This window comes from Chionomys nivalis, chromosome 3, assembly GCF_950005125.1.
Source record: "Chionomys nivalis chromosome 3, mChiNiv1.1, whole genome shotgun sequence".
NCBI lineage: Eukaryota > Metazoa > Chordata > Mammalia > Rodentia > Cricetidae > Chionomys > Chionomys nivalis.
The window spans coordinates 92975497-93002728 of record NC_080088.1 but is presented as its reverse complement, the minus strand read 5'-3'; the positions used below and the strand labels follow the sequence as shown (position 1 = coordinate 93002728).

The 27232-nt window shown below is 49.9% G+C and overlaps 4 protein-coding genes across 7 annotated transcripts in view; 1 reads left to right on the top strand and 3 right to left on the bottom strand.

The window, feature by feature from the left end:
• Positions 1 to 5897, bottom strand: part of Mad1l1 (mitotic arrest deficient 1 like 1) — a 315139-nt gene extending 309242 nt beyond the window's left edge. Inside the window, exon 1 of the mRNA XM_057764608.1 lies at positions 5844 to 5897. The gene's annotated coding sequence lies outside the window, so the exon portion shown is untranslated. The remainder of the gene's footprint in view (positions 1 to 5843) is intronic.
• Positions 5898 to 9972: 4075 nt separating this feature from the next.
• Mrm2 (mitochondrial rRNA methyltransferase 2) lies at positions 9973 to 14151 on the bottom strand. Its single transcript, XM_057764576.1, has 3 exons — positions 14034 to 14151; positions 12976 to 13265; positions 9973 to 11220 (listed from the first exon to the last, which is right to left on the bottom strand). Exons 1-3 carry the CDS (start codon positions 14039 to 14041, stop codon positions 10778 to 10780), a joined length of 741 nt encoding a protein of 246 aa, XP_057620559.1. The 5' UTR covers positions 14042 to 14151; the 3' UTR covers positions 9973 to 10777.
• Nudt1 (nudix hydrolase 1) lies at positions 14097 to 21861 on the top strand. 2 transcript variants are annotated; one of them, XM_057764578.1, is made up of 4 exons: positions 14097 to 14190; positions 17365 to 17529; positions 18114 to 18259; positions 20136 to 21861. In XM_057764578.1, exons 2-4 carry the CDS (start codon positions 17378 to 17380, stop codon positions 20306 to 20308), a joined length of 471 nt encoding a protein of 156 aa, XP_057620561.1. In that variant the 5' UTR covers positions 14097 to 14190; positions 17365 to 17377; the 3' UTR covers positions 20309 to 21861. The 2 variants fall into 2 exon arrangements, with proteins under 2 accessions (XP_057620561.1, XP_057620560.1); XM_057764577.1 differs by having other exon boundaries at positions 14110 to 14136.
• Positions 21862 to 22351: 490 nt separating this feature from the next.
• Snx8 (sorting nexin 8) overlaps positions 22352 to 27232 on the bottom strand; it is a 57780-nt gene continuing 52899 nt past the window's right edge. For all 3 annotated transcript variants that reach the window (XM_057764529.1, XM_057764531.1, XM_057764530.1), the window contains exons 10-11: positions 26785 to 26934; positions 22352 to 23712 (exon numbers count right to left, since the gene is read on the bottom strand). In XM_057764529.1, the coding sequence (XP_057620512.1) occupies positions 23599 to 23712; positions 26785 to 26934 (264 nt within the window). In that variant the 3' untranslated portion in view covers positions 22352 to 23598. The remainder of the gene's footprint in view (positions 23713 to 26784; positions 26935 to 27232) is intronic.

Here is a 27232-nt window from a genome sequence, read left to right as displayed (position 1 = left end):
GCTGATAACTACCTGTAATTCCAGTTCCAGGGCATCCAGTGTCTTCTGGCCTCCCTAAGTACTGCATTCATACACAGACACATGCACAATTTGAAATAAAAAATAAACTTAAAAACAGGGAGAGTGAGATGCTCAGTGGGTAAAAGCAGTAGCAACGGACGCTCGACAACCTGAGCTCCACGCCCAGAGCCCTCAGAAGAGCAGCGCCATGGTTCTTCACTCACACCATGGCACCCATGTGCCTGCAGTAGAAAGACATGGTGTGAATCCCCAGGCCCCTGGACATGATGGCCAGTATCTGTAATCCCAGCATTCCTACTGCAAAATGTAAGATGGAGACAAAAGCATCTTTCCAGGGCGCATGCGTGCGCACACACACACACACACACACACACACACACATTGCAGAACATCATGCCACAACCCCAAGCTGCCACCTGAGGGCTCATCTGCACACCAGACAGGCAGACAGACACTCAGCTCCTGGGAGGAGGTGCTCAGAGGTCCAGGGACACACCTCCCAAAGCCACACTCACCACAAATGGAATCAGAAACAAGCACTTAACAGTCAGGTGATGGTGGCCCCAGCAATGCTGTTACCAGCAATGCTGTTACCAGCAATGTTGCTCAATGCTTCCACTGGGGCTCACATAAAGAGAGGTCCTACAACAAGCTCCTAGCACATACACTCAACTAAGCCTCACCCATAAACCCCCTTGGGTGATAGCCCACCTTGGAAAGGAACTGGAAGGGCCAAGCTGGAAGGTGCCGCTGTTGACACTTACTGGGAGCCTCTATCTGCTGTGCATGGACACACACCAGCTCACAGCACATCGGCCAAGCCAGGCTTCTTGCAGAGTACTTTTTTTTTAATCCTTTTTTTAAACTTTTATTTTAAAGCTTCTAGAGAGATTTTGTGTGAGAGTCTGTTTTGTAGCTCTCTCTATAACCCTAGTTGACCTGGAAATCCCTGTGCAGAACAGGCTGGCCTCAAACTTGGAGTGCCTGTGTTAACGGTATGCACTACCACTCCAGGCTCTTCTTTAAGACCTGGTCTTGCTCTCTGGCCCAGGGTGGCCTGACACTGTGCTTTCAACCTACAGGAGTCAGCTGCTACACAGCCCCCTAAAGCACTGCTTCGAACTTCACCCCAACTTTCCAGACCCGGAGTGAGGAGCTCGGAAGACAGACAGGACACCAACAATCCTGGCTAGCCTGTGAGCTGAGAGTCAGGTGAACTGTCCTTTGCCCCTAGCCAAGTCACAGCTGGACAAACTAAAGGAGAAAAAGTATGGCGTACTGCCACAGGTCTGTCATCCCAGACACTCAGGCATGAGCACAAGTTCAAGGCCCGGCTAGGCAGGTTAGTAAGACCTGGTCTCAGAGGGCTGGGGATGCAGTGCAGTGCTAGCGCGTTTGCCCAAGATGCTTGAAGCCCTCATTATGGCCCAAATGGGAGTGGGGAGAGCTACCAGTGGCCATCCCAATACCTGGCTGTGCTGGTGTCTTTTCGGTCCAGGGTGCTTGGGTGAGGAAACAAGACAAAGAGCAGGAGGCTGAGCGGTGGTAGCACAGGTTTATTATGAGGGTATCTACAGAGAGGGCCTCCCATAAAGACCAGAGCTGGGCTGAGGAGAGCATTTCTCCAACCTAGGTTTTTACAGATGTCTTACTCGAGTGTAAACCTCTAGTTTATGAATCAGCTGTGTGTCTCTTCGACTAAGTAAACTGTACTAGACCCTGGGGCCGGAGGGAGGTCTGAAATGTGAGGCATCTAGTAGACTTCACCCACCCCACCACCGATGTAATTAACTTTCTGTGGCTAAACCCTGGATTTGAACTTTTTTGCTAATTGCTAACATCATTCTCTTCCACCTGGATTGACTCTATCATTTGAAAAGGGAAGCCCCACACACACCAAAAAAGAGAACTAAATGCTTTATAAAAGAGTGGGGGTGCAGGTAGGACACTGGTGGGGGATTGTTTGGTGCTAGATGGGGTGTCACTGTGGGAGAACCTGTGGTATCCCACCTGCCAGACCCACCACAGGAAGAGGTTCCTGATTATCGGGGAGTAATGAGTTTAATCTTTGGGAGGCAAAACAGGTTAGTCTGTGTAGTGGGACTGAAAGGCTGTGGGACTGAGCAGGAGAGAAATTTCTGCTACAAGTCTGTTAAAGAGACAGGGACCAGCCAGGCAGTGGTGGCACACGCCTTTAATCCTAGCACTTGGGAGGCAGAGTCAGGCGGACCTCTGTGAGTTCAAGGCCAGCCTGGTCTACAAGAGCTAGTTCCAGGACAGGCTCCAAAAACTACAAAGAAACCCAGTCTCAAATAATAAAAGAGAGAGAGAGAGGACCAGAGGTGAGGAGGAGCCCTGGGAACAGAACCAACCATGCCGGCCAACACCTCAGAGAATACTGTCCCTATGTGTGTATTTGCACTTTGTTGTTAAGGTCCTGAGACTCAGCCTTGGAGTTTTTGGAGGACTCACCAGAGCTTTTAGTATGACATGCAGGTGACACTGAGGACATGATGGAGACACCGAGGCCCATAAGAGGGCAAATCAGATATATGAGCAGGAGAGAATGGAGGCTAGGAGAGGAAGAAACTCCATGCTGGGACAGAGAATTCGGATACAAAGACCCAACCTCCCAATGAGGAGGCAGACATCGTACCATACCCACAGAGGAAGAAGACTCCCAGGGAAGTGATTCCAAAGATCAGTCACTAAAAAAGAAAGTTGGGAGCTGGACAGATGGCTCAGGGGTTAAGAGCACTGGCTGCTCTTCTAGAGGTCCTGAGTTCCCAGCAACCCACATGGTGGTGGCTCAGGACCATCTATAATGAGATCTGGTGCCTTCTTCTTGTCTGCAGGCATACATGCAGACAGAACACTGTATATATAACAAATAAAGATTTATTTTTTTAAAAAAAAGGTAGAAAGGAAGAAAAATATTTGGAGTTATGTCCCAGCTGTCTAGAACTGTCATCTCATTTTCCCATACTGAGTATTTACCAGTAGGATAGTACTGCAAGAGGCTGGTGCGTTCCCACTGTGGCCAGGTGGGAGTATCCCTGGGTAGAGCACAGAGCTGGGGAGTATCAATGAGCACAGAGCTGGGGAGTGCATGAGGAGAGAACTGTGAGATGAGCATGACAGGGCACACCTTTAATCCCAGCACTGGTCTACACAGTGAGTTCTAGGACAGTCAAGGTTACATAAAGTGAACCTGCCTCAAAAAACCAAACTAAAAATAGAGAGGCTGGACATGGTGGCGCAGGTCTTTAATCTCAGCACTTATGAGTTCAAGGACAGCCTGGTCTACAGAGCTAGTTCCAGGAAAGCTGGGACTACACAGAGAAACTCTGTCTTGAAAAATGAAAGGGAGGGAGGGAGGGAGGGAGGGAGGGAGGGAGGGAGGGAGGGAGGGAGGGAGGGAGGCCAGAAGGATCTGGGTGGAAATGCCCAGTCCCACCCCAGCAGGGAAGGTGGGTTAGTAGCCAGAAAAAACTTAAGTGGCTGAGCTGGAGACAGGCACCACAGCTCACCTACAGGCTTTCTGAAGGAAGGCAGAGGCTAGAGAAAGGGAGAGCCTGAGGCTCTATTCAGATCAGTAACAGGCTGGGCCAGGGAGGGAGTAGGTGCATGGAGATGCATGTGTTGATCCAGGCTGACACAGGCCCATGATGGCAGGACTGCTGCATTCCCCCACTCGTAAGAAACCCGGATGAGGGCAACAGGCAGCATCCAGCTGTCAGACAGAAGCTAGGAGCTAGTTAAAATGACAAAGCGGGAAAGCACAAACAAGAGAAGTGTGCCAGGGTTCTCGAGTGGCAAGCAGTGACAGGCGGCAACTAGTCTGGTGGAGAGAAATAGGTACTGATGCTGCCCCCTGGTTGGGCACGCTTCTTAGTTTGGAATGGTGGCATCAGAATAGAATGGTATAACTCTAATTCAGACAGTGAGGGTTGGGATAATTACCTGGTGTGGGGCTGGAAAAATGGCTTACTGGGTAAAGATGCTTGCCACTAAGCCTGCTGACCTGAGTCTGATCCCCATGACTCACATGGAGAAGGGGAAGAACTGAGAACCACAGCATGACACCTGCGTACCTTGGAAAATTCACACATGAGGGGCGGAATAACAGTGCACAAATTAATCCCAGCACTCAGGAGTCAGAGGCAGGCAGATCTCTGAGTTCGAGGCCAGCCTGGTCTACAGAGTGAGTTCTAGGACAACCAGGGCTGTTACACAGAGAAACCCTAACTCAAAAAAAAAAAAAAATTTAAAAAGGGGGGTGTCAAGTTGTGCAGTAGTAGCACACACCTTTAAAACCAGCACTCAGGAGGCAGAGACAGGAGGATCTCTGTGAGTGTGAGACCAGCCTGGTCTACAGAGAGAGTTCCAGGACAGGCTCCAAAGCTACAGAGAAACTCTGTCTCGAAAAAATAAAAAATAAAAATAAAAAAATTTAAAAAGGGGGGCTATAGAGTACCCTCACAACAAAAGCAGACAGATTCAGGATTAGGCAACAGGTTGGCCATCCTTTAACTGGCCCCATATCCCCAACACACACAACCCGCACACACCAGAACAGAGACAGGACTCTAGGGTAGGTACAGAATATTCTGCTAGGTCTGAAGAAGACTCTTCATCCAATAAGAACAAATAGGCTTGCCAGCAACAGACAATGTTGCCCTGGTTCAAAAGTCATGGTGGTGGTAGGGGCAGCAGACCCCAAGCCTCCTCAGTCTCATACCAAGAGCCAAGTAATCACATAGGCCCTCTTCTGGAGGTCACCTGCACTGCCCTAGTACTTTCAGTTAGTCAGCCCATGGAACACTGACTAGACCACTGAGGTTGTGGTCCCCATCCTGAACGTGGAGGGAATCTGCATGTGCCCTGGTGGCTTCCCAAAGTCCTCCCCAGTCGGAAGGAGGGAGGGAGGGAGGGAGGGAGGGAGGGAGGGAGGGAGGGAGGGAGGGAGGGAGGGAGGGAGAGAGAGAGAGAGAGAGAGAGAGAAGAAAGAAAGAAAGAAAGAAAGAAAGAAAGAAAGAAAGAAAGAAAGAAAGAAAGAAAGAAAGAAAGGTAAGAAGAGAACTGAGGATGGGGTTGGGTGGGTGACTGCTTAGCATGCACGGAGCCCTAGGTTCACTCCTCAGTACTGGGGTTGAGGTTGGGAGGAATGGGGATCACAGTCTGTAATGCACTTTAGGTCAAGACAGACAATTAGGGTTCCATCCCTTCCATATGGTGGAAGGAGAGAACCAACTCCTACAAGTTGTCCTCCTCCACAGGAAACCCTGGAATGTACACCTACATACCTACACACACCTACACACACCTACACGTTAATTCAATCAACTAAATTTTTAAAAGAATGGAGACATGGCTCAGGGGTAGAGTGCTTGCCTAACATACAGGAGGTCCTATGTTCAAGCCCACTACCGCCAAAAATAAACGAATAAATAAAGTGGGCGCTAACAGGGGTGTGCCGCCAAGACTGTCAAGTTGAATTCGATCTCCCAGACCTACAGGGTTGCAAAGAGGTAACCGACTCCGACCCGGGAGCCCTTAAGATCACAGGCCACGCCGCCCTCCACCCGCGGTCCAGGCACGCCTCCCCGCACCCTGCAGTGGGACACAGGAACGGGAGACCAGCCACTCCGGCCCCGGGAGCGCGACACCCGAGACCCTGCAAAGGGAAGGCGCGCGACAGGAGCCGACCCGAGCCGTGTGCGTGCCCGATCGCGACGGACAGCTCCATCCCATGGCTTCGTTGCGTCCCCGGCAGGGAGCGCAGCTACCAGTCAGGCAAACACAGCCACTCAGTCACTAACCTCAGCAGAACAGTCCGGCGCAGCAGCCGACGCTCGGATCTCCCTCCTCTCCGCCGGCGCCTACGTCTCGCGAGACTTCCGCTCGAGTCTCGCGAGATCCGAGAAAGCGGCCCGTAAAGCATAGAGTATGTGCGCCCACAGGCTTGCCCAGAGGTTGGTTTGCCTGAGGACAGACAGTTCTATGTCCTCAGCGTCCTGCCTAGGGACCTGCAACCAAAGCTGAGCCAGAGTATCCCACTGACCCACAAGGGACTCTTCCACCGCTACTGAGTGCTCAATAATGTGTGAAATAGCACAGCCTGCGGAGGGATCAAATTTTAGGGAAGTTGACGGTTCCCTCAACTTTGCTACTATGTAAACATAGGTTATTTTGTTTTGTCTTGGGCAATGTTTTGGGGTTTCGGTTGGTTAGCATGTTTCTCTAGCTTTCTTTCCTTTGAAAATGAGAATTCCTGGGAAGACGTTGTGTCTGCGAAGGCGGATTGACTGATTGACTTCAGTAATGGTGCGGGTCCAGGGTCCACAGTCTGATGTCGATTTGGGATTAGAGGCAGGCGTCACCAACTGGAAGGTAGTGGCACTTAGGAGGCAGGCAGATCTCTGTTGAGTTCGAGCCCAGCCTGGTTTACACAGCTACTTCCAGGACAGTCGAGGTTGTTAGACAGAGAAACCCTGTCTCAAATAGATAAATAAAATAAAAATAAACTATCTCTCCCCCCAACACCTGAAAAACAGAATTTTTCCCTGTAGCCCAGGCTAGCCTCGACCTCACTGTGTAGCCCAGGTGGGACTGGAACCCCCAGCCTCCTTAGTGCTGCTGAAACTGGCCTGCCTCTTTGGTTATCAGATTCTTGAGACAAAGGACCCCAAGATATTAGATTCCTCCTAAGGATATCCTCCCAGGAGAAGAAAAGACTGAAGCCTTGGGGCAGCCACAGGAAGAACTTATCTCCACAAAAATGATTTAGAGTTTGTCATCTGAAGGTGAGGAAAGCCTTAGAGCTGAGACAAAGATGGCACTGACCACACCCAGACCAGACAGCTTCCTGGTGCAGATCTTTTGCCTTCTGTTTAAAACCCTCACCCTACATCAGTGTCAGGCCCCTGAGTTGGTTCTTGGGGATAGCCTAACTCTATGTCCTTCTTCCCATTGTGGCCACATTAAATAAATCTCCTTTTTCTTTCTTTTTTTTTTTTTTTTTTTTTTTTTTTTTTTTTTTTTTTGGTTTTTCGAGACAGGGTTTCTCTGTGGTTTTGGAGCCTGCCCTGGAACTAGCTCTGTAGACCAGGCTGGTCTCGAACTCCCAGAGATCTGCCTGCCTCTGTCTCCCAAGTGCTGGGATTAAAGGCGTGCGCCACCACCGCCCAGCTATAAATCTCCTTTTTCTGATCTGCTATCAATTTGTCTCTTTTTAATTATTGAGGACAAGTGGCCAAACCTGGTTTGTTGGGACACAGCCTGGGACAATAAATCTCAACACTGGGATAACAAGCATGTGCCACCATGCCCAGCTGGGGTTTGCTGTGGAATAATCTTTTAGTACACTGTGAAGATTTGTCACTCAGATTGATTTAATAAGCTGAATAGCCAATAGCTAGGCAGGATTTCCAGGGCAGAGAGGACACTAGGAGAAGGTTGGAGAGGCAGGGGAGTCACCAAAGAGGAAGCAGTATGGGGAGAGCAGAGTAAAGGTAAGAAAGCCACAGGCAGAAAGTAAGTTAATAAAAATGGGTTAAGTTGTAAATGCTAGTTAGAAACAAGCCTAAGCTATCAGATGAGCTTTTATAATTAATATGAAGTCTCTGAATGATTTTGGGTGAGCTGGCTGGTGGGACAGAAAAAGTCTGACTACAGGTGTTCTGTTTGGGTGAGATTTGGTTTTGTTGTTGTTTGGTTGGCTTTGGTTTTCTTCAAGATGGTCTCACCCTGGCTGTTCTGGAACTCCCTCTGTAGACTGGGATGGACTCAAATTTACAGATTCTCTTACCTGTGCCTCACTAGTGCTGGGATTAAAGATATGAGCCACACTATGCTCAGCCTGAGATTTTTGTTTCTTGTTTTTGTTAGGCCAGAGCTCTACCACTGAAATAGTCTTTTTTAAATTCCACAGGGTTTTGTTAAGTTCCCTAGCCTGGCCTTGAACTCATGATTATCCTATCTTAACCTCCCACCCATCACTGGTATTATGGGTGTGTGATAACACACACACCCAGCTCTATAGTGTTGGCTTGAAGTACTATAGTCTTGGAGTTTTTCCTGTGCCCACTAGAAATCCAAACTGAGCTACCCCAGGGTTCTGCTTGCCAGAAGAGCTCTAGGGCTCCTTCCCTCAAGGCAGGTCAACCCTAACTGATGGCAGCATCTCTCCCATCCTTGTTACCCTTACAGGTAACAGTGTAAACAGTGCATCTCTGATGCCAGTGTAGTGTGTCTTTTGTTGTTTTTCAGGATGGGGTTTCTCAGTGTAACACTAACTATCCTGGAAATCTACCTGGCCAGTGCTGGGATTAAAAGCATTACCACCACCCCAGGCTCAACAGTGTAATTTTAAGAAAGTCTCCAGAAAGCTTTTCTGTCTTCACCTGAACCTTCTGCTGTGCTGATGGACCGATTAGAGCTTCAATGCTTGGGGGAGGTTGGGAGGTGGCAGGTCTGGAGCCTAATTAAAACTTACTCTGACTGTTCAGCCTCCCTAAACGGTCATTCCCTGCCCACCTCTGTGTCTGACCTAACATCCTGTAACAGATAAAACCTTTGGGATGCATTATCCTAAGCACCTTTAATATCCGCCACCTAAAAGGCTAAATACCATCAGGGAATATCTGAGGTGTACAGCTGAGATGTCTCTGTTTGGCTGTAGCCAACTACTTAATGTTTCCAGTGTGTTTGGAAGGTGCCTTGATGGCTGGGTGGTGGTGGTGCCCACCTTTAATCCCAGCCTTTGGGAGGCAGAGGCAGGCAAATCTCTGAGTTTGAGGCCAGCCTGGTCTACAGAGTGAGTTCCAGGACAGTCAGGGCTACACAGAGAACTGTCTCAAACAAATAAACAAAAGTGCTTTGACCTAGAATTTTCTTCTGTTATTATAAAAACTTAAACTAGTATACTGCTGGAACATGGGATGTGGAGTGACCGAAATGTGTGTTCCTGAGCCACGGTCACGCAGCCTAGGCTCCAGGATAAACTCTCTCTTACCCGCTCTGAGGTGAAAGCCATGTTTTGCATCTTCCCTCTCTGGTGTAGGCGCCCTCCTCTGTGACCCTCCACATATCCACTGAAGGAGCCACACAGCAACCGCAGCTGCTTGGCACCAGAGTGTGAGTCCGGCTTCAAATGTCCCGACTGTTTCAAACACCCAGGGCAGACATTTGCCCGTGAAAAGCCTTTGAGAACTCTGGCGGCCATTTTCACCCGGGGCCAGAGTGGAGCCCTTCCCTGGATTGCCCAGCAGGCCACTGCAGTTAGTGCAGAGGCCTTCACCATACAAGGACCCGCTGACAACGGTGCAGACACAACTGCCACATCCTCTCTCTGGGTCTATAAAAAAGTGGCTCTTTCCATTTTTGTTTTTGTTTTGAATTTATGTGTGTGGGTGCCTGTGCACATTAGTACAGTACCCATGGGGGCCAGAAGAGGGCGTCAGATCCCAAGGGCTCAGGGTTACTAATGGTTGTGAGCTGCCATGTGAGTGCTGAGAACCTGGATCCTCTGGAGGAACAGCGCTTCACCTCAGATCTATCTCTCCTGCCCCGGTTTTAGGTTTCTTGTTTTGTTCTTTTTTTTGACATAGGGTTTCTCTGTGCAGCCCTGGCTGTAGACCAGACTGACCTTTAACTCACAGAGACCCACCTGCTTCTGCCTCCTGAGACCTGGAATTAAAGGCAACCACTACCCAGCTTTTGTCCCCTCCCTTTTATAGCCTTTAATCTCCTTCTGTCTTCATCAAAACTCTCTTCAAGCCGGGCGGTGGTGGCGCACGCCTTTAATCCCAGCACTCGGGAGGCAGAGGCAGGCGGATCTTTGTGAGTTGGAGACCAGCCTGGTCTACAAGAGCTAGTTCCAGGACAGTCTCCAAAACCATAGAGAAACCCTGTCTCGAAAAAACCAAAAAAAAAAAAACAAAACTCTCTTCAAACATGCCATGAACCAGGTGTGGCAATATCCACTTGTAATCCTAGCCCTTAGGAGGTTAGGCAGGAAGATTGTGAGCTCATAGCCAGCTCAGGCTACAGAATGAAACCCAATCTCTAAAACGAATTAAAAAATAAAATGCCAGAAAGATAAAATCATGATATAGAAGACTGCTTAGTTTTGTTTCCACCACCTAAAAGCAACCTTGGGAAGAGTTTACTTGACTTCCTCATCCCAGTCTAAGGTATCACTGAAGAAAGTCAAGGCGAATACTCAAGGCAGGAACCTGGAGGCAGTAATTGAAGCAGAGGCCACGGAGGACCCCTGCTGACTGGCTCCTTCTTTGTGTCTTGCTCGCCTTGCTTTCTTATACAACTCAGGACTACCTGCTCAGGGGTGGCGCTGCTCCCATTGGGCTGGGCCCTCCTCCCACAGGCCAATCTGATGGAGGCAGTCTTCAGTTGGATTCTTTCTTCCCAGAAAGAAATGTCAAATTGACAGAAACCATCCCTAAACATCTGCTCGTGTGTGTGCATGTGGGGGTGAGGGGACAACTTTCGGGAGCTGGCTCTCTCCTCCCACTGTGGGGGTCCTGGAGAGCACACTCAGGGCATCAGGCTCTGTAGCAGGCACCGTTACTCAGAGCCACCGTGCTGGGCCCACTTTTATCATTTTTCACGAACCTCGAATATATTTTTTCATCTCTTTAAAACACAGAGGTGCCTGGTGGGGTGCTGTCCACATCCACAATACATTCAGATCCCAGCCACTCTGAGGAAAGCACCCCCAGAGGGCAGGGCAGACTCATTGCTCTGTAAAGCCCTTTCCTCCCCGGTACTGCGTGGCTAAGAGATACACCTCTGAAGACTCCTTCCTGCTGGCCTCCGGTTTCACGACCCTCGTATTCTGGAATTCCTGGGTCAGTCTCTTCTGTAGCAGGTGACTTTTGCTTCCGGCCCAGGTTTTGCACAGCAGTGTTCCCCCGGGATGCAGGATATCCACAGCCATGTCCACAAGGGTCAGGCACAAGCTGATGAGCCTGTCGTGATCGAGGTCTCGGATCCCAGTGGCGTTGGGAGCCATGTCACTGAGAATCACGTCCGCTCTCCTTCTGGGAAGCAGTTCTAAAATTCTCTGGCAAGTTTTGGGGTCAGTCACATCAGCAGGGCATAGGAAAGTTGCTCCTTCCAGAGGGAATATGTGAAGAAGATCAACCCCGAGCACGTAGCCCACAGGGGAGCTGGAGTCTATGGAAGCAATGGAATGCGTTATTACACTGTGAATCTCCCTACCAAAATATAAGCCAGGCATCAGGACCAAGAAAACCAGTTAACACGCATCTCTGTCCACAAGAGGTCTTTTATCTGAGGTGTTCCGATCATCTGCACAACAGGTGGCGGTATAACACAGGACAGGGAGACCCACTCGGCTGCCAGTTCCCTACCCCAGCCTCCTCTTCTCTAGGGCTCTTCTCCCAACTATCTTTTTATTTTATTTCTGCCTGTTTTGGTTCTAAATTAGGCATCTCACTAGGTAGCCCAGGCTGGCCCAAAACTTCAGCTCCTCTGTCTCATCACACTGAGTGCTTGGGGTTACACGTGGGTACCACCACACCCAGCTCCAGTTCCCAACATTGCTTTTTGTTTGTTTGTTTGTTTTAATGGTTTTTTGCTTTTTATTCCTTGAGACAACCTCACTATGTAGACCAGGCTGACCCCAAACTCAGAGAACTGCTACCTCTGCCTCCAGAGTGTTAGGATCAGAGGCATGAGTAAGCAGGCGCTGTTGTTTTGCTTTGGCTTTTAGATTTATTGTTTATTTACATGTGTGTGTTTGCATGTGTGGATGTGCACTGGAGTGCAGGTGTCTGGACAGCCTCCATTAGGCTGGCCTGTGGCCCAGCCCACTGTGAGCAGTGCCACCCCACGCAGGTGGGCCTGAGTCCATAAGAAAGCAGGTTGAGCAAGCCTGGAGGAGCAAGTCAGTAGGCAGAGTGCCCCTAAGAGCTCTGCTTCCGCTCCTGCCTCTGGCCTCCCTTCATGTAAGCTGAAAGAAAGCCTTCCCTACCCAAGTCGTTTTGGTCATGGAGCTCACCATGCAATAGAAAGCAAACTAGGATGTTGTTGTTTAGTTTTGTGGGGTTTCTTGTTTTGTTTTGAGACAGGGGCTTGGTATCCTCATGTGGCCTATTTTTAGTTTGCTTCTTGGTTCTTTTTAAAATAACCCTTGGTTTACCGTGTGTGTGAGTGTATGCAAGTGGGCATGCGCCATGGCACACTTGTGAAGCCAAAGATCAACTTTCGAATATCAGTTCTCTCCTCGCCATGTAGGTCTTGGGGAGAGAACTTAGGCCATCAGACTTAGCAGCAAGCACCTTTTATCCACTAAGCTGTGACCCTTTAATACAGTTACTCATGGTATGGTGACCCCCTAATCGTAAAATTATTTTGTTGCTACTTCATCACTATAATTTTGCTACTGCTATGAATAGTAATGTAAATACGTAAGGGACACCGGAGGGGTCGCGACCCACATGTTGAGAACCCAGGGACACCGAAGGGGTTGCAACCCACATGTTGAGAACCACTGCTGAATAAGCCATCTCTACAACATCAACATCATTCCCGTCCCTGCCCCGCCCTCCCCCACACGCTTGCCTGTCCGTGTCCCCCGCCCCCATCTCCCGTCCCCGCCCCCTCCACCCCCCAAGACGGGATCTCCTGTCCTGAATTCCAAACCTACTGTGTAGCTGGGATGATCTTACACTTCTAATCCTCCTGCCTTCACCTCCCAAATGTTAGGATCATAGGCCTGCCTGCAACAGCCGCTTAACTTAGCCGCTAAGCACCGTCCCCAGCCTGTGTCCCATTTCAATAACTATCATCTCTAAGCCAACTTAGAAAGCTGTTCAAACAATGTCTCTGAATAAAGAGCTGCTATCATTCCCAACAACTCACGGCAGCCAGATGAGCTGGTAGTGCCTACTGACATGCACACCCCACCTGCGCCTGTGGCATTGACTCTCTGCACTGCCACCTGACTCCAGGCTCCTGGAGCCGCCCCGCAGTCTAGCACCCGGAGGCCAGGTCGCAGGATATGATGCTTCTCATTCATCTCCAGGAGCTTGAAGGCGCTGCGGCAGCGGTAACTCTCCACCTTTGCAGCCTTCACAAACGGGTCCCTTAGATGGCGCTTCAGCCACAGGTGCTCGGCACCCGTCCGAGCTTTATAGCGACACGCAGCTGTGTGGAATCTCTGAGCCTTAAGGGGAACGCCTACAAGCTTCGGGTACCTGTTGGAGAGAAAGGAGTTAGCAGGTAGACATTACAGAAATGCAGGTAGGAGGTCCTGGTTCAACCTATTTTTTATTTTTTGTTTTTTGTTTTTGTTTTTTTGAGATAGGGTTTCTCTGTGGCTTTGGAGCCTGTCCTGGAACTAGCTCTGTAGACCAGGCTGGTCTCGAACTCACAGAGATCCGCCTGCCTCTGCCTCCCGAGTGCTGGGATTAAAGGCGTGCGCCACCATTGCCCAGCCCTATTTTTTATTTTTGCATATGTATATGCGGTATGCAGGCATGTGTATTAGTAGGCGTGTGCACATGTGTCTGCGAGTCTATGAGAACCCAAAGTTGACAAGTGATGTCCTTCTGGTTTGCTCCCTATTTTACATATTGAGGTAAAGTCGCCAACCAGCCAGTCTAGCTTGTCAGTTTGCTCCAGGGGCCCGTCTCTGCCTCCCTAGCACTGGCGTTACATCTGGTCAACACACAAGCCCAGCATTCTGTGGGTTCCGGGCATCCAAACTCCAGTCCTCATGCATGCACAGCTTTATCCGCTGAACCATGTCGCCAGCCTATCCACTTCCACGCAGAAATCCTCACTCACTCACGTCTGTACATGAACAAACATCGTGAACACGCGACTCGCATGCCGGGACAGAGGCTGCGAGCGCCCCTCTGCGGCCCGAGACACTGAGCTCCCAACTACCGTCATCCACTCCACGTACGCACGCATGCAGCAGGCGCCCTTTTAGTGCAGGAGGACACCGTAACTCCACTCACCAAGCCATAGGTGCTTGCTGGCGGTTTCCTCCCCGCCGCCGGAAGTCCCGCCCTTGCTTCCAGCCTGAGCCCCGCCCCAGGAAGCTGTAGCTTGGGCGCGAAGGTATGGATGATTCTCACTGCGTGGGAGCTGAGTGAGGGAGCAACGCGGGAGATCGTGGGTGCTGGGGTGCCGGCGGAGATCTGAGGAGGGAAGAGGGAGCAAGGACTGGGGAGATGCTTCAAGCCAGCCAGGAAGACTGGGGTGCTGGATAGACCTGAGGTCGGGGAGAACAGGGGAACTACAGACGGTAGGGAGCAGAAATCAGAGGGAAAGGGAACTTGGGACCTGGGGCTTGGGCGGTAAACTGATGCAGAGGTAGTTTACAGCCAGGTTGCAAAGGCTTAGCCCCAGGAAGTGGAGGCTAGGGAAGAGCATTTGCAGAGTGCCCCCTGCAGGCAGGTCTGAGTTCTGCACTCCTTGTGCATTGCCTCCAACACCTGCCACAGTTGACCTCAATTCAGACAAGATAGTTGTCACCACCTCAGCCTCTAGCGTATGCAAGCTCCGAGACGCATCCGATTTCCCAGATCACAGCTGAACACTAAACTGACGTCCAGGACAGCCTAGTTTCCTTATAGGCTCGGCCGTTTGACCTCTTTCCAAATTTAGACCCTGTGCATGTTCTCTTCAGAAAATGTGAAAGTAAGTCTTATACAGTTCTGAGCCTTACTAAATGGAGCAGCTTTTGAAAACAAGGTTAATTGGGGCTGGAGTGATAGATACCCGTGAAATGCTTGCTTCACATGCATGAGGCATTTTCATAGCCAGTGTGGCTTGCACCTGTAATCCCAATGCTGGGAGGGAGGCAGAGAAGCGGGGTCCTTGGAGCTGTCTGGTCAGCTGACTGCGTGAGCTACAGGTTCCAATGAGAGACCCGTCAAGTTCACAGCACCCACATGGCGGCTCACCAGCATCTGTAACTCCAGTTCCAGGGGAGCCAGTGCCCTCTTCTGACCTCTGTGGGCACTGAATGCACACAGTGCACAGACATGCACGCAGACAAATTCTCATACACATGAATTAAATCTTCTTTAATATGAAAAAGTTAGGCCGAGAGCAACCCATTGTCAACTGCGATCTTCACACAGAGGCAGGGACACACAAAAGACCAACAGCTATCTCTATCTGTAGGCTCAGTATTAGGCCAATTCAACCAGCGAATCAAAAATATTCTGCAACACCAATTAACCTTGTTTGGTAGAACTATCTCACTTAATAAACCTAACAACCATGAGATATTTCCATTTACAGAGGGGAAAACAATGTGGGGAGTCTATGTTTGAAACAATGTCAACCAACAGAGCCATGGCCAAGCCCATTCTAGATTCCGATCTATATAGACTCCAATCATCTTTGTCCTACCAGCCAGCTTCATCAAGACAGGTAGCTGAGCGTGCTGGCATATGCCTGTCCTTCCAGCACTCGGGTTGTTGAGGCAGGAAGGTTGGGAATCCAAGTCCAAACTGGGCTACATAACATGACTCTGTCTCATTGAACATCCTTGCAAACAAATCACTCCTGAATGTGTGGTCATCTGTCATGACTCACTGCGTGAAAATTATTTACATAGTGTTTACGTTGCATTTAAAGTGAACTAGAGGATGTGTGTTGGTTATATGCAAATATGCTGTTTCATAGAAGCCATTTTACCATGCTTTGATTCTGGTATCCATGGCCAGGTAGGGGTCTCCTGGTACCAGTCACCTGTGGATATGGAAAAACAGCTGTATATAGCTGGTACATATAAGAGAGATGGCTGACTTTGCTGTGTTAGGAAGCCAGGACCTCGGGCATGGGCAAGTCAGTGTCAGGAAAGGGACACGGGCCAATGCCAAGCACACTTACTTCTTCCGCTGACCACCCACATCATCAGGACCAAGTTTCCCTCTTCTTTTTTCTCTTTTTAAGTTGTATTGTTTGTTTTTGTTTTGTTTGAGACATGGTTTCTCTGTGTATGTAGCCCTGGCTATCCTGGAACTCAGTCTGTAGACCAGTCCGTCCTCAAACTCAGATATCTGCTTAACCTCTGCCTCCTGCCTCCAAAGTGCTGTGATTAAAGGCATGTGCCACCACTGCCAATCTTATGTTTTTAAGTTAACCTATATTGTATGAATATAGGCATTTTGTGTAATTTATATCTGTGCACTACGTTTGTGCCTGGTGCCAGAAGAGGCCATCAGAATTGGAGTTAGACCACTGTGAGCCACCATGGATACTAAGAATGGAATCCCAGTGCTCTGAAAGAGCAGCAGATGCTCATAACCAGTGACATTTCTCTAGCCCTCATTCAGGTCCCTTATACACTGTAACCTCTTAGGATCCCCGTTTCTGGATACCGCTTTAGCCAGTTGAGGCCAAGGAAAAGACAGAGCAATAAGAACTTTAGCCCAGGGAGTTGGGAAAATGGCTCAGTGGTAGAGCATCTGCCTAGAATCCCCCAGTGAGGGGCTGGGGTGTGGCTCAGTGGTAGAGCCCCTGCCTAGAATCCCCCAGTGAGGGGCTGGGGTGTGGCTCAGTGGTAGAGCCCCTGCCTAGAATCCCCCAGTGAGGGGATGGGGCGTGACTCAGTGGTAGAGCCCCTGCCTAGAATCCCCCAGTGAGGGGATGGGGCGTGACTCAGTGGTATAGCCCCTGCCTAGAATCCCCCAGTGAGGGGCTGGGGCGTGGCTCAGTGGTAGAGCCCCTGCCTAGAATCCCCCAGTGAGGGGCTGGGGCGTGGCTCAGTGGTAGAGCACCTGCCTAGAATCCCCCAGTGAGGGGCTGGGGTGTGGCTCAGTGTTAGCACCCCTGCCTACAATCCCCCACTGAGGGGCTGGGGTGTGGCTCAGTGGTAGAGTACCTGCCTAGCATGCTCAAGGTTTTGAGTTCCATTCCCTGCACTGATAAAAAAAAAAAATGGGGCCGGGCGGTGGTGGCACACGCCTTTAATCCCAGCACTTGGGAGGCAGAGGCAGGCGGATCTCTGTGAGTTCGAGGCCAGCCTGGTCTACAAGAGCTAGTTCCAGGACAGGCTCCAAAAGCTACAGAGAAACCCTGTCTCGAAAAACCAAAAAAAAAAAAAAAAAAAAAATGGGGAAGGGAGGACTCAGAGACATATTTGCCATCACCTGCCCTGGAAGCCAGAGGGAATTTACGTTGTGGCTGGGGAATTACCAGTCAGCCTCATTCTCCACCTCGCCCAGCACACATCTCCCTCCCACCTGGCCACCACTCACTACTGCCCATATTTGATGCATACCCTAACAGACCACAAGCCAAGCAGACCCAGTTTTCTGACCCTCTTCTCAGGACCCAGGAGACCATGAGCACCTCCAGGCTCTACACGCTAGTGCTGGTGCTTCAACCTCAGCGAGTTCTCCTAGGAATGAAGAAGAGAGGCTTTGGTGCTGGTCGCTGGAATGGCTTCGGGGGCAAAGTCCAGGAAGGAGAGACCATTGAGGACGGGGCTAAGAGGTAAGGAAAGGGGAGGTCTGACCACAGAGCCAGCTTGGCAGGGGATGAACACCTGGAGAGGAGGAAACACACCCTTGAAACCAGGCTGGCCTTGAACTCACAGAGATCCACCTGCTGGATCTTTACTTCCAGAGTACTGGGATTAATGTTGTATACCACCATGCCCAGCTTTTAAATTTTTTTTTTTTTTTTTTGGTTTTTCGTGACAAGGTTTCTCTGTGGTTTTGGAGCCTGTCCTGGAACTAGCTCTTGTAGACCAGGCTGGTCTCGAACTCACAGAGATCCACCTGCCTCTGCCTCCCGAGTGCTGGGACAGCTTTTAAATTTTTTAAAGTATCTTTCTACATATTCCAGTTGACCAAATCTTCCTGCTTCAGCTTCCTGAGTGCTGAGATTATAGGTGTGCAATACCATGCCTGAATTTATGTAGTTTAATTCCTAAATTGGATATAGTAACACCTCTACATTATGTCCTCCTAGAATATGCGGCCCACAGGTCCTGAGGCTACACTGCTATGGCCTTGTCCCTTGTAAGCATGGATGCTCATGAGCTATGCCACTTCTTCCTTACCCATCTGCTGCAGGGAGCTGCAGGAAGAGAGTGGTCTGACAGTGGATGCGCTGCACAAGGTGGGCCACATATCATTTGAGTTTGTGGGTTCCCCCGAGCTGATGGACGTGCATATCTTCTCTACTGACCACGTGCACGGGACGCCCACAGAGAGTGACGGTGAGCCTTGGGCCCTACTCCCTCCTTTCAACCATGGGTAGGGAGGTGCACCCAGTCTCACTTACCTGCCTAGGAGAAAGGAGTCAGCCCTTGCCAAGTGTAGGCCCCAAGTCTGCCAACGTTCCTCCTCTTTGCTTGTTCTCAGAATTAAGGAGAGATAGGCAAAGCAGCCTTATAACCCAAATATGAATGCCACCCCCCCCTTTTTTTTGAGACAGGGTTTCTCTGTGTAGCCCTGGCTGTTCTGGAACTGGCTCTGTAGACCAGGCTGACTTTGAACTCAGGCATGTGCCACCACTGCCTCGCAAGCCCATTTCTTTGTTTCACAAAATATGGTACACATATTGGTGCACGCCTTTTTATCCCAACACTTGAGAGGAAGAGATAGGAGTATCTCTGAGTTCAAAGCCAACATGATCCACATTGTGAGAGCTTGTCTCAGAAGGAAGGAGGTAGGAGGAAGAAGAAGAAATAATAATAATAAAATAGTTGGGCTGTGGCTTAGTTGGCAGGAAGCCTGACTACCTACCGAGCATAAGAACCTGAGTTCCACTCCAGTGGCATGAACAAGGTTTGGTGTTACACATCTGTAATCTCAACACAGGAGATGAGCTCTCAGTAAACAAACAAGAAAGTAACCAGGTGTGGCGATGTGTAGGTTCATAATTGCAGCATCTGGGAGGCCAAGGCAGAAAGTGAATCTGAGGCCATATTGGGCTATTGAATGCGTTCTAGGCCAGCCTGAGCTACATAAATAACCCTTTCAAAACCAAGAGATGGTCATGAGGATGAGATAAAAAATTAGTCCAGGTTCCTTTCTCAGATAAGCCCGATACAGTAGTACACACTCATAATCCCAGCACCAAGAAAATTCAAGACCAGCCTGGGCTCCACACTGAATTCCAGGCTACCCAGGGCTCCAAAGAAAGTCCCTTTATCAATGAAAGTAAAACAGAGCAAACATAGTGGTACCACACCCCTGTAAACCAATCAGGAAGCTGAGGCAGGAGGATCACTACTTATTCCAGACCAGCCTGGGCTACAGTGTAGAAGCCCTGCCTCAAAAATCTCCAGGGGATGGAGAGATGGCTCAGAAGAGCACTTGCTGCTCCCGCAGAGGACCCACGAGCTTTTCCCAGTACCCATAACTCCAGTTCCAGGGGATCCCATGCCCTCTTCTGGCCTCTGTAGGCACTACATGCACATGGCATGTAGACAAAACACCCAAAAATATAAAATAATTTTTATAAAATGTTTGAAGAGGAGAGACATTGGAAAGCTGGTTCAGCAGTTAAGATCACACACTGATCTTCCAGAAAACCCAAGTTTGTTTCCCAGCACCCACACCGAGTGGCTCCCAACTGACTAACACCAGCTTTGGAGAGATCCAAAGCCTCTGGCTTCTATAGGCACTTGCATGCAAATGCCTATACCTACACACAGACATACATGCATATATGCAGTCAAAAATAAATATAAAACCTGTAAAAAAAAATTGGCAAGTAACAACCACAACCAAAAAATCCCAACAGCTGGAGTCTCAGTAGTTAAGAATGCGTACTGGTCTTCCAAAGGACCCAAGTTCAGTCTCCAGCACCCACACTGGGCAGTAGAGGACCAGCTCTATCTCCAGCTCCTCTCTGGCCTCCTCCAGCACCCACACATGTGGCATTCATTCATTCACACAGACACACTCAGATGCTAGCAGATCTCTGCGTTCAAGGTCAGCCAGAGCTACAAAGTGAGACCCTGTTTCAAACAAAACCAAATCTCCAAACAGGTGTTCACACACATTCAGAGGGCAGTCTCTCAGGTCGGCTGAAATCCATGTTCAACATTAATGTTCTTCCTCCTCTCCATCCCCTGCTCGAGACAGAAATGTGCCCTCAGTGGTTCCAACTCGACCAGATCCCCTTTGCAGACATGTGGCCCGATGACAGCTATTGGTTCCCACTCCTGCTTCAGAAGAAGAAGTTCTGTGGGTACTTCAAGTTCCAAGATCAGGACACCATCCTCAACTACTCTCTGCGTGAGGTGGATGAATTCTAATATGGACGTCTGGCCTGTTCTGACCACATTCAGGTTGCTACACAGCCACCAGCTGTTGGTCCAAGGGCACCACAAGGAGGGGCTGATATTCTACTGGAATGAGAAATGTCACTGATAGATTAATATGCCTGAATACTTTGTCTCCACCTGCTGGTCCTGTTTTGGAAGGTTGTGGCATCGTTAGGACGCAGAGCACTGATGGGGTAACTGAATCACTGGGGGTCAAAGAGATGTGGGATAGGCCTTAAGGTTTTATAGGCAGGTGTTGTAAAATATTATTTTAAGATGTATTACATTTGTTTATGCTGTGGAACACTTGTTTGAATGATGCAAAGATGTGTTGCATTCTTTTATGTTTCATTTGTTTAACCCTGTGAAGCTGTTTTACTTTGCCTGTTTAAAACATGATTGGGGCCGGGTGGTGGCGGCACACACCTTTAATCCCAGCACTCTGGAGGCAGAGGCAGGCGGATCTCTGTGAGTTAGAGCCTGATCTACAAGAGCTAGTTCCAGGACAGGCTCAAAGTTACAAAGAAACCCTGGACACACACACACACACACACACACACACACACACACACACATACCTGATTGGTCTAAAGAAGAGCTGAAAAAGAGCTAAAAGAGCAAGAGAGATCAAGGAGTGAGAGAGAAGGTGCCAGTTACCCAGCCTGCCACAGAGTAAGAGTAAAAGTAAGATTTCAGAAGAAAAGGAAAAAACCCAGAGACAAAAGATAGATGGGGTAATTCAAGAAAAGCTGGCTAGAAATAAGCCATGCTAAAGCTGGCATTTATAAGTAATAAGAAGTCTCCGTGTATATTTATTTGGGAGCTGGGTGCTGGGCCCCCTAAAAGATAATAAAAAACAGGTAGGTCCCACTTGCTGTCTACTCTCTGCTTCCTGATGATGTGACCAGCTACCTCCTACTCTTGCCACTATGCCTTCTCTGCCAGGATAGACTGTAGCCCCTCAACTAATCCACAGACCAAAATAAACTTGCTTGCTCCAAGTTGCTGTGTGATTACAGCATCAAGAAAAGTGGGGGCATAGGTGACTGGATAGGAAAGAAATAGAGATTTCACCAGGCACTGAGACAGCCACTACCTCAAACGGGGTGGACAGACACCAAAGGTTGAGGTGAGGACTCTTTTTATGCAAGAGCGTCAATCTGAATGGAAAATTAGAAGTTCTGAAATGTTTGGTGGGGACAAGAGCAGGCATCCAAAGAAAACTGAGGAGATTAGGGCGCCAGGAGAGAAGCCAGAACCATGGTTCTCAAGAGGCAGAGGGTAGTGGTGTCCCAGTGAAAGCCAAGCAGTTGGACAGCAAACCAGGACCTGGACTCCACCTGTGGGCTGAACTAGGAAGAGGATCCTGAACAGTAATGAGGGTGAATAAAGCAATCCAAGCATGGGCATCCATGCTGTGATCTATTTTTTGCCTCACTCTGGATGCAATGTGCCCAGCTGGTGTTACACTATGAGCCCCCTCCCCCAAAGTGACAGACTGCATGAGCTAAAACAAACCCGTTCCCACTACATTGCTTGCTTTTGTTGGAGAATTTTATCCCAGCAACAGGAAATAAACTCAGCTCATCTGGCAAAGAAACGACTCTACAGAGCCTGACCTTACAGGAGTGTGGGCGAGGGCTTAGGTCACAGAAGAGCCGACCACAGCATGGGATAGGACTGAGCCGCAGCCCTGGAGTTCTCCACTATGCAGGGGGCTCGACATGCCAGCATCTACTTCCCTTAGCAACTGTCACTGTGGGCACCGCTGCAGGGGGGAACCTTGTGAACCATGTGCTTTTCAGGTTTCTCAAACTTGCAAATTTTGCAGATGTTCTGAGTCTGAGGAGCCTCCCTCCAGGAGGAAGCAATGCTTCTATATCCAGGAAACTCTCATATGACACTCCCCCACGGGGAACGCCAGGCTAGGGGCAACTGCCCATCCCGAAACTTAGACTCTAAGAACATTTGACCATGTTCATGGCGGTTTGAGGAGAGAAATGGCAGCATGGAAACCATCTGTAAACACTTCCAGTTTATTGGGTGTGGCAGTAACTGATTCCCGCAGTCCATAAAGTGCTTCATTCATCGAGTGGAATCCCACAGCACCAGCTTCCTGACTAATCCCTTCAAGTCCCCACAGAAATGTCTCGGAGCCCTGCTGTCTCTGTCTTGCCTCTTAAGCCAGGCAGGCTAACACTGAGTAGGAAGCCCCCAAAGGCGTTCCTTTTGCTCCCATTGTGCTGGCCCCAGACTGTCCAGTTAAGGCTGAAGCTGGCCCCCTGCTCGGCCCAGGAAAAGGGGAAGGGGGAGATCCATCGATGCTTGTGCTTCCCATCTTTCTGGCAGCCCCAAGCATGGCTGTGGTGTGGCACACAGGCTTGGGCAGCAGAATGTCAGAAAGGTGCAGGGACTCTTGGTTCCCTTGCACCCTGGGGATGGGATGGAACCTCAAGTTTGGAGACAGGCACCCACAGCCCAGGCAGGGGAGTGACTATGTGAGAGAAGGCAGGCTCTACCGCCAGGCTGGGGGGGGGGGGGCACTAAAAGCACGGGGAGGGGGAGCGGGGGAGGTGCAGTGAAGCGGCAGAGCCACGGTTAGGAGGCAGTTCACATCCAGGTGGAACCTGCTGCCTGGGGGAAGTGACCCACACTCTTGACCCTGAGGCCTGGGCACCCAACAGGAATGCCCATCTCTAGTGCTCCTCCACAACCCCTTCTCACCCCCACCCTCCAAAACCTAACACAAGAAAGGACCCTGAGCCCTCATCTACGGTGCACCTCAAGAGGCCTTGGACCAGGGCTCCACAGACAGCACTGGAATGAGACATTTCCTCCAAAGCACCAAACCACTGGGCATCATACTTCCCGCCTGGCCTCTAATACACCTCCCAGGCCCTCATCTGCCATCACAGTCCAATCCTCAGAGACCGGCCAGCTCCTGGCCAGGTCACAGGGCAGGCCAGCCCCACACCTCTTTGCTGCTAGGTTAACCCCTAGGCTCCCCAGCACTCAGTGACCCTTCACACTGTGGGCATTGGGCACAATCCATTCCAAAGCACCCTAATTTCCCACTACTGACCTGATCAACAGGCCATGGGGCAGGCTGGGGGCACACAGACCTCCTGTCCAGGAGCAGAGAGCCACGCCACAAAGACCACCAGCACAGCCCACAGGCAGCTCGGGGCAGTGGCTGCTGCCTGGAGGAAATCAGCCAGGGACACACTGTTTGCAAAGAGGTTTTAGTGAGGCCACAGGGAGCTCTGCTGTGGACCTTTCCACTAGTGGGAGCACACGCCATCCTCCTGCGGGGAGCGCGGTGGTGTCAGCACACTGTGAGGTCCAGCAAAGAGGCAGCTCAGCTTCGGCTTCAGGTCATTCCAAACCTTGCTCATCTGCAAGAGAGGAAGAAAGGAAGATGAGGTGGGTGGCCACGCCCTGTCATCTGGTGGCAAGGACAGGAGGGCACTCACATTACATTCCCTCACATACCAGACTCCACAACCAGAGCTGAAAGTGAAGGCAAATCACCCCTATTCTCTCAATGTTGACCCACCCCCCAAAGGCTCAGATAGAGGGATTGCGAGTTCCAGGCTAGCCTGGGCTACAGTGAGACCTAAAAATCAAAAACGGCTGGGATATAGTTCAGGGTTTGAGAGATTACCAAACATACACAAGAAGTTTGATCCTCAGCACCCATACAAAAAGTAAAAAGAAATCTAGTAACTGCTATACAGTAGAAGATGATCCTACTGCCCCCCTCACCCAAGTACTAGGCAGCTCTGTAGCTGGCATATGCAGTACTGGGGATGGAATCCTGGCCTTGTGTATACTAGGCGAGCCCTCTACCCACTGTGCAGGTCGACTGGCCTACACACTGTGCAAGCTACTGGGCAGGCCAAGTACCAGGAACTCTAGCCAAGCAGAACTTCTGCCTGAACCACTGAGACTTCTCACCCAACATGGACAGTCCAGTCACTATGTATCCCCAAAATCTCACAAGTTAATGCCCCATGGCATACCTTTGTGTGTTCCCTGATGGCAGAGACTAGCTGGAAGGAACACAGCCTCTGCCCATCACCCATTACTGCTGCCAAGCAGTGACTAATCTATCAGTAACTATGTAACCATGACACCCAGGCAAACATTTAGAAACTGGGGGGTGGGGGGCTTTTTGCCATTTTTCAGATCTTGGAACCACACAGGTCACAAGAGTATCTGCCTGGCATGCATGGTCCCTGGATTTGGATCCCCAGTACCACATAAGCCAGGTGTGTGACATGTAGGAGGTAGAGGCAGAATATCAAAAATTCAAGGCCAGGTCTTCAAGAGGGCTTGGCAGGTAAAGATGCTTACTGCCAACCCGATGACCTCAATTCAGTCCCTGTAACCAACATAGAACAGATAACCAAATGCCCTCCTCGAGGGAGATGAGGCTCCCATAAACAGCAAAGCAACTGGGTAACTGGGAAAAGCAGATGTGATCAAACTGGCCCTCCAAATCCTAATCAGAGATGGTGACTCCATCTTGCAGCAAGCCACCATTTAGACACATGCCAGACTGAAACCAAATAGGCTGTCTCTCCCTCCCAAGGCTGGACAATGTTTATAGACCAGCAGGATTCTGATAGGGTAAGGACAGAACACACACAGACACAGAACTCCCGCTGGCTCTGAATGTTTTCTGAGTTAGTGGTCACCTCTGCTGCTTTAACATTAGTGCTCTGAAGCCAGATTCCACTGTAAACTCAAAGCCATATAAAACAAAAACTTAGGAGGGCTAAAGTGATCACCATGTAAATCTGAGTTTGGATGCCCAAGTAAATGTCAAGCGGACGTGACCGCCTACACAGAAGGGAGACAGAAGATGCCCTCAGCTAGCTGGCTAGTTAACTTAGCAGAATCAGTGAGCTCTGGGTTCAGGAAACTGCATCTCTTCCTCAATATATAAGGTGGGGAATGATCCAGGAAGGCTACTCACATCAACCCATGACCTCCACACGCACCCACAAATACAGGAAGACTACTCACATCAACCCATGACCTCCACACGCATGTACACATACAGGAAGACTACCCACTCAACCCATGACCTCCACACGCATGCACACATACAGGAAGACTACCCACATCAACCCATGATCTCCAAATGAGTGCATATATGCCAATTCACATGCAAGCATTCATACATACACAACACATATGCATACAAAAATTAAAAAGAACAACAACAATAAAAAAGATAGAAAAGAAAATGTTCCTGGGTATGGTGGTAGATGCCTTTAATCCCAACACCCAAGAAGCAGATGCAGGCAGATCTCTCTTTGAGATCTCTGTGAGATCCTATCTCACAGGAGGACAGGAAACACTGGAAAGATGACTCAGAAGTTATGAGCACTTGCTGCTCTTGCAGAGTACATGATTTTGGTTCCCGGCACCTCTATCAGGTGGCTCATAACCACCAGTAACTCCAGTTCTAAGGGATCTGACATTGTGTGGATTCCTGCATACATGTGATACCTATAAACTCATGCATAAACATAAATATAGAATAAAACTCTTTTTTTGTTGTTTTTTGTTTTTTGAGACAGGGTTTCTCTGTAGTTTTGGAGCCAGTCCCGGAACTAGGTCTTGTAGACCAGGCTGGCATCGAATTCACAGAGATCCTCCTGCCTCTGCCTCCCGAGTGCTGGGATTAAAGGTGTGCGCCACCACCGCCCGGCTTTTGAATAAAACTTTTAAAGGTTTAAAACAGGGACTTAGTTGTTGGGGAGTTGGCAATTTAGGAGGGAAAGCACAGCTGTCTATAAGCATCCACTCTGTAAGAGCCCCCAAAGAACTAATTTTACTCACCAAATAGACTTCAATGAATTGTTAGTTGGGTTGCTCTCATCCCATTAGTAGGCATCAGTTTTACACCGCCCCCCCCCCCAAAAAAATCATACAACCAATGAGCTAGACAGGCACCCTCTTTGAAGTGCTGCCTCAGCCCCAGCTGGTGAAAGTGAGCACAGTGGAGGTCCCAGAGCTATAGGCCACTTGCACAGGGTAAGCATTCCAGGATTTCCATGTCTCAGAGTATTCCCAAGGATTCTTCCCCCAGCGGCTCCAGAGACCACCCCTAAAGGCAGCTGACAAGGAGTTTCTAGGAAATTCCTCTGTGGTACAGTGTTCTTGGCCAAACTAACCCCCACCACCTCTTCTCTTCAACTGTGAAGCTTGGAGACTCTATATGCTTTCCCTGACTCCAAGAGTTCTTGTAAAAGGAATGAACTTCCTGACATCTTTCTGATCCTGCTCACAAGTTTTCGATGTCACCATCCTGACCACACAAGAGGCTGGCACACCTAGGAACTGTTAAGGCCAATGGGTATCAACTTCATTCTTGAGGTCACTGACTGCAGGCCACAGGCCAGGCAGCTGAAAACAAGATGGTGTTAGTGAGAGCGGGGACAGAGGTGGCTCACCTCCTTGTGCCCTTGGATCTGGGAGTTCACAAAGGCCCCCAGGATGTGCGAGGTGAGAGGCAGGTAGACGTGGACGAGCTGCGTCTCCTGGTGCAGGCAGTACAGGGAGAAGTAGTTTCGGAGCTCCATGGTCTGGATCACGTTCTCCTGCTGCAAGCAGAGAGCCGATCTGAACACTGGACCCTTGGATGTGAGGATGTAGGACGGAGCATCTGCTCTGAGCCCGGGGGCTGACCCCTGCCCTCACATCCACAGGAGGGAACACCAAAGAAATGCAAAGCCAGGCACACAGCTGCAGAGCCCCTGGGACGGATCCCACCTCCACCAGGCCCCAGCCCTGCTCTGCATACTCACAATCCCTGAGCTCACCCAGCGAACCAGGAAGAGCTGATGGAGCGACTCCAGATGTCACACCACATGCAACCCACAGCTGCCTGCTGTCGCCTGC

Bases quoted from the DNA above. Each gene is read 5' to 3' on its own strand.
- Mrm2 (XM_057764576.1), bottom strand. The intron at 11,221-12,975 runs GTGGGGTGTGCA...TTGCTTCCATAG, and splicing joins AGTCAATGCCACAGGCGCAG to ACTCCAGCTCCCCTGTGGGC.
- Nudt1 (XM_057764578.1), top strand. From the start codon at position 17,378: ATGAGCACCTCCAGGCTCTACACGCTAGTGCTGGTGCTTCAACCTCAG. The intron at 17,530-18,113 runs GTAAGGAAAGGG...CATCTGCTGCAG, and splicing joins ATTGAGGACGGGGCTAAGAG to GGAGCTGCAGGAAGAGAGTG. The intron at 18,260-20,135 runs GTGAGCCTTGGG...TGCTCGAGACAG, and splicing joins GACGCCCACAGAGAGTGACG to AAATGTGCCCTCAGTGGTTC.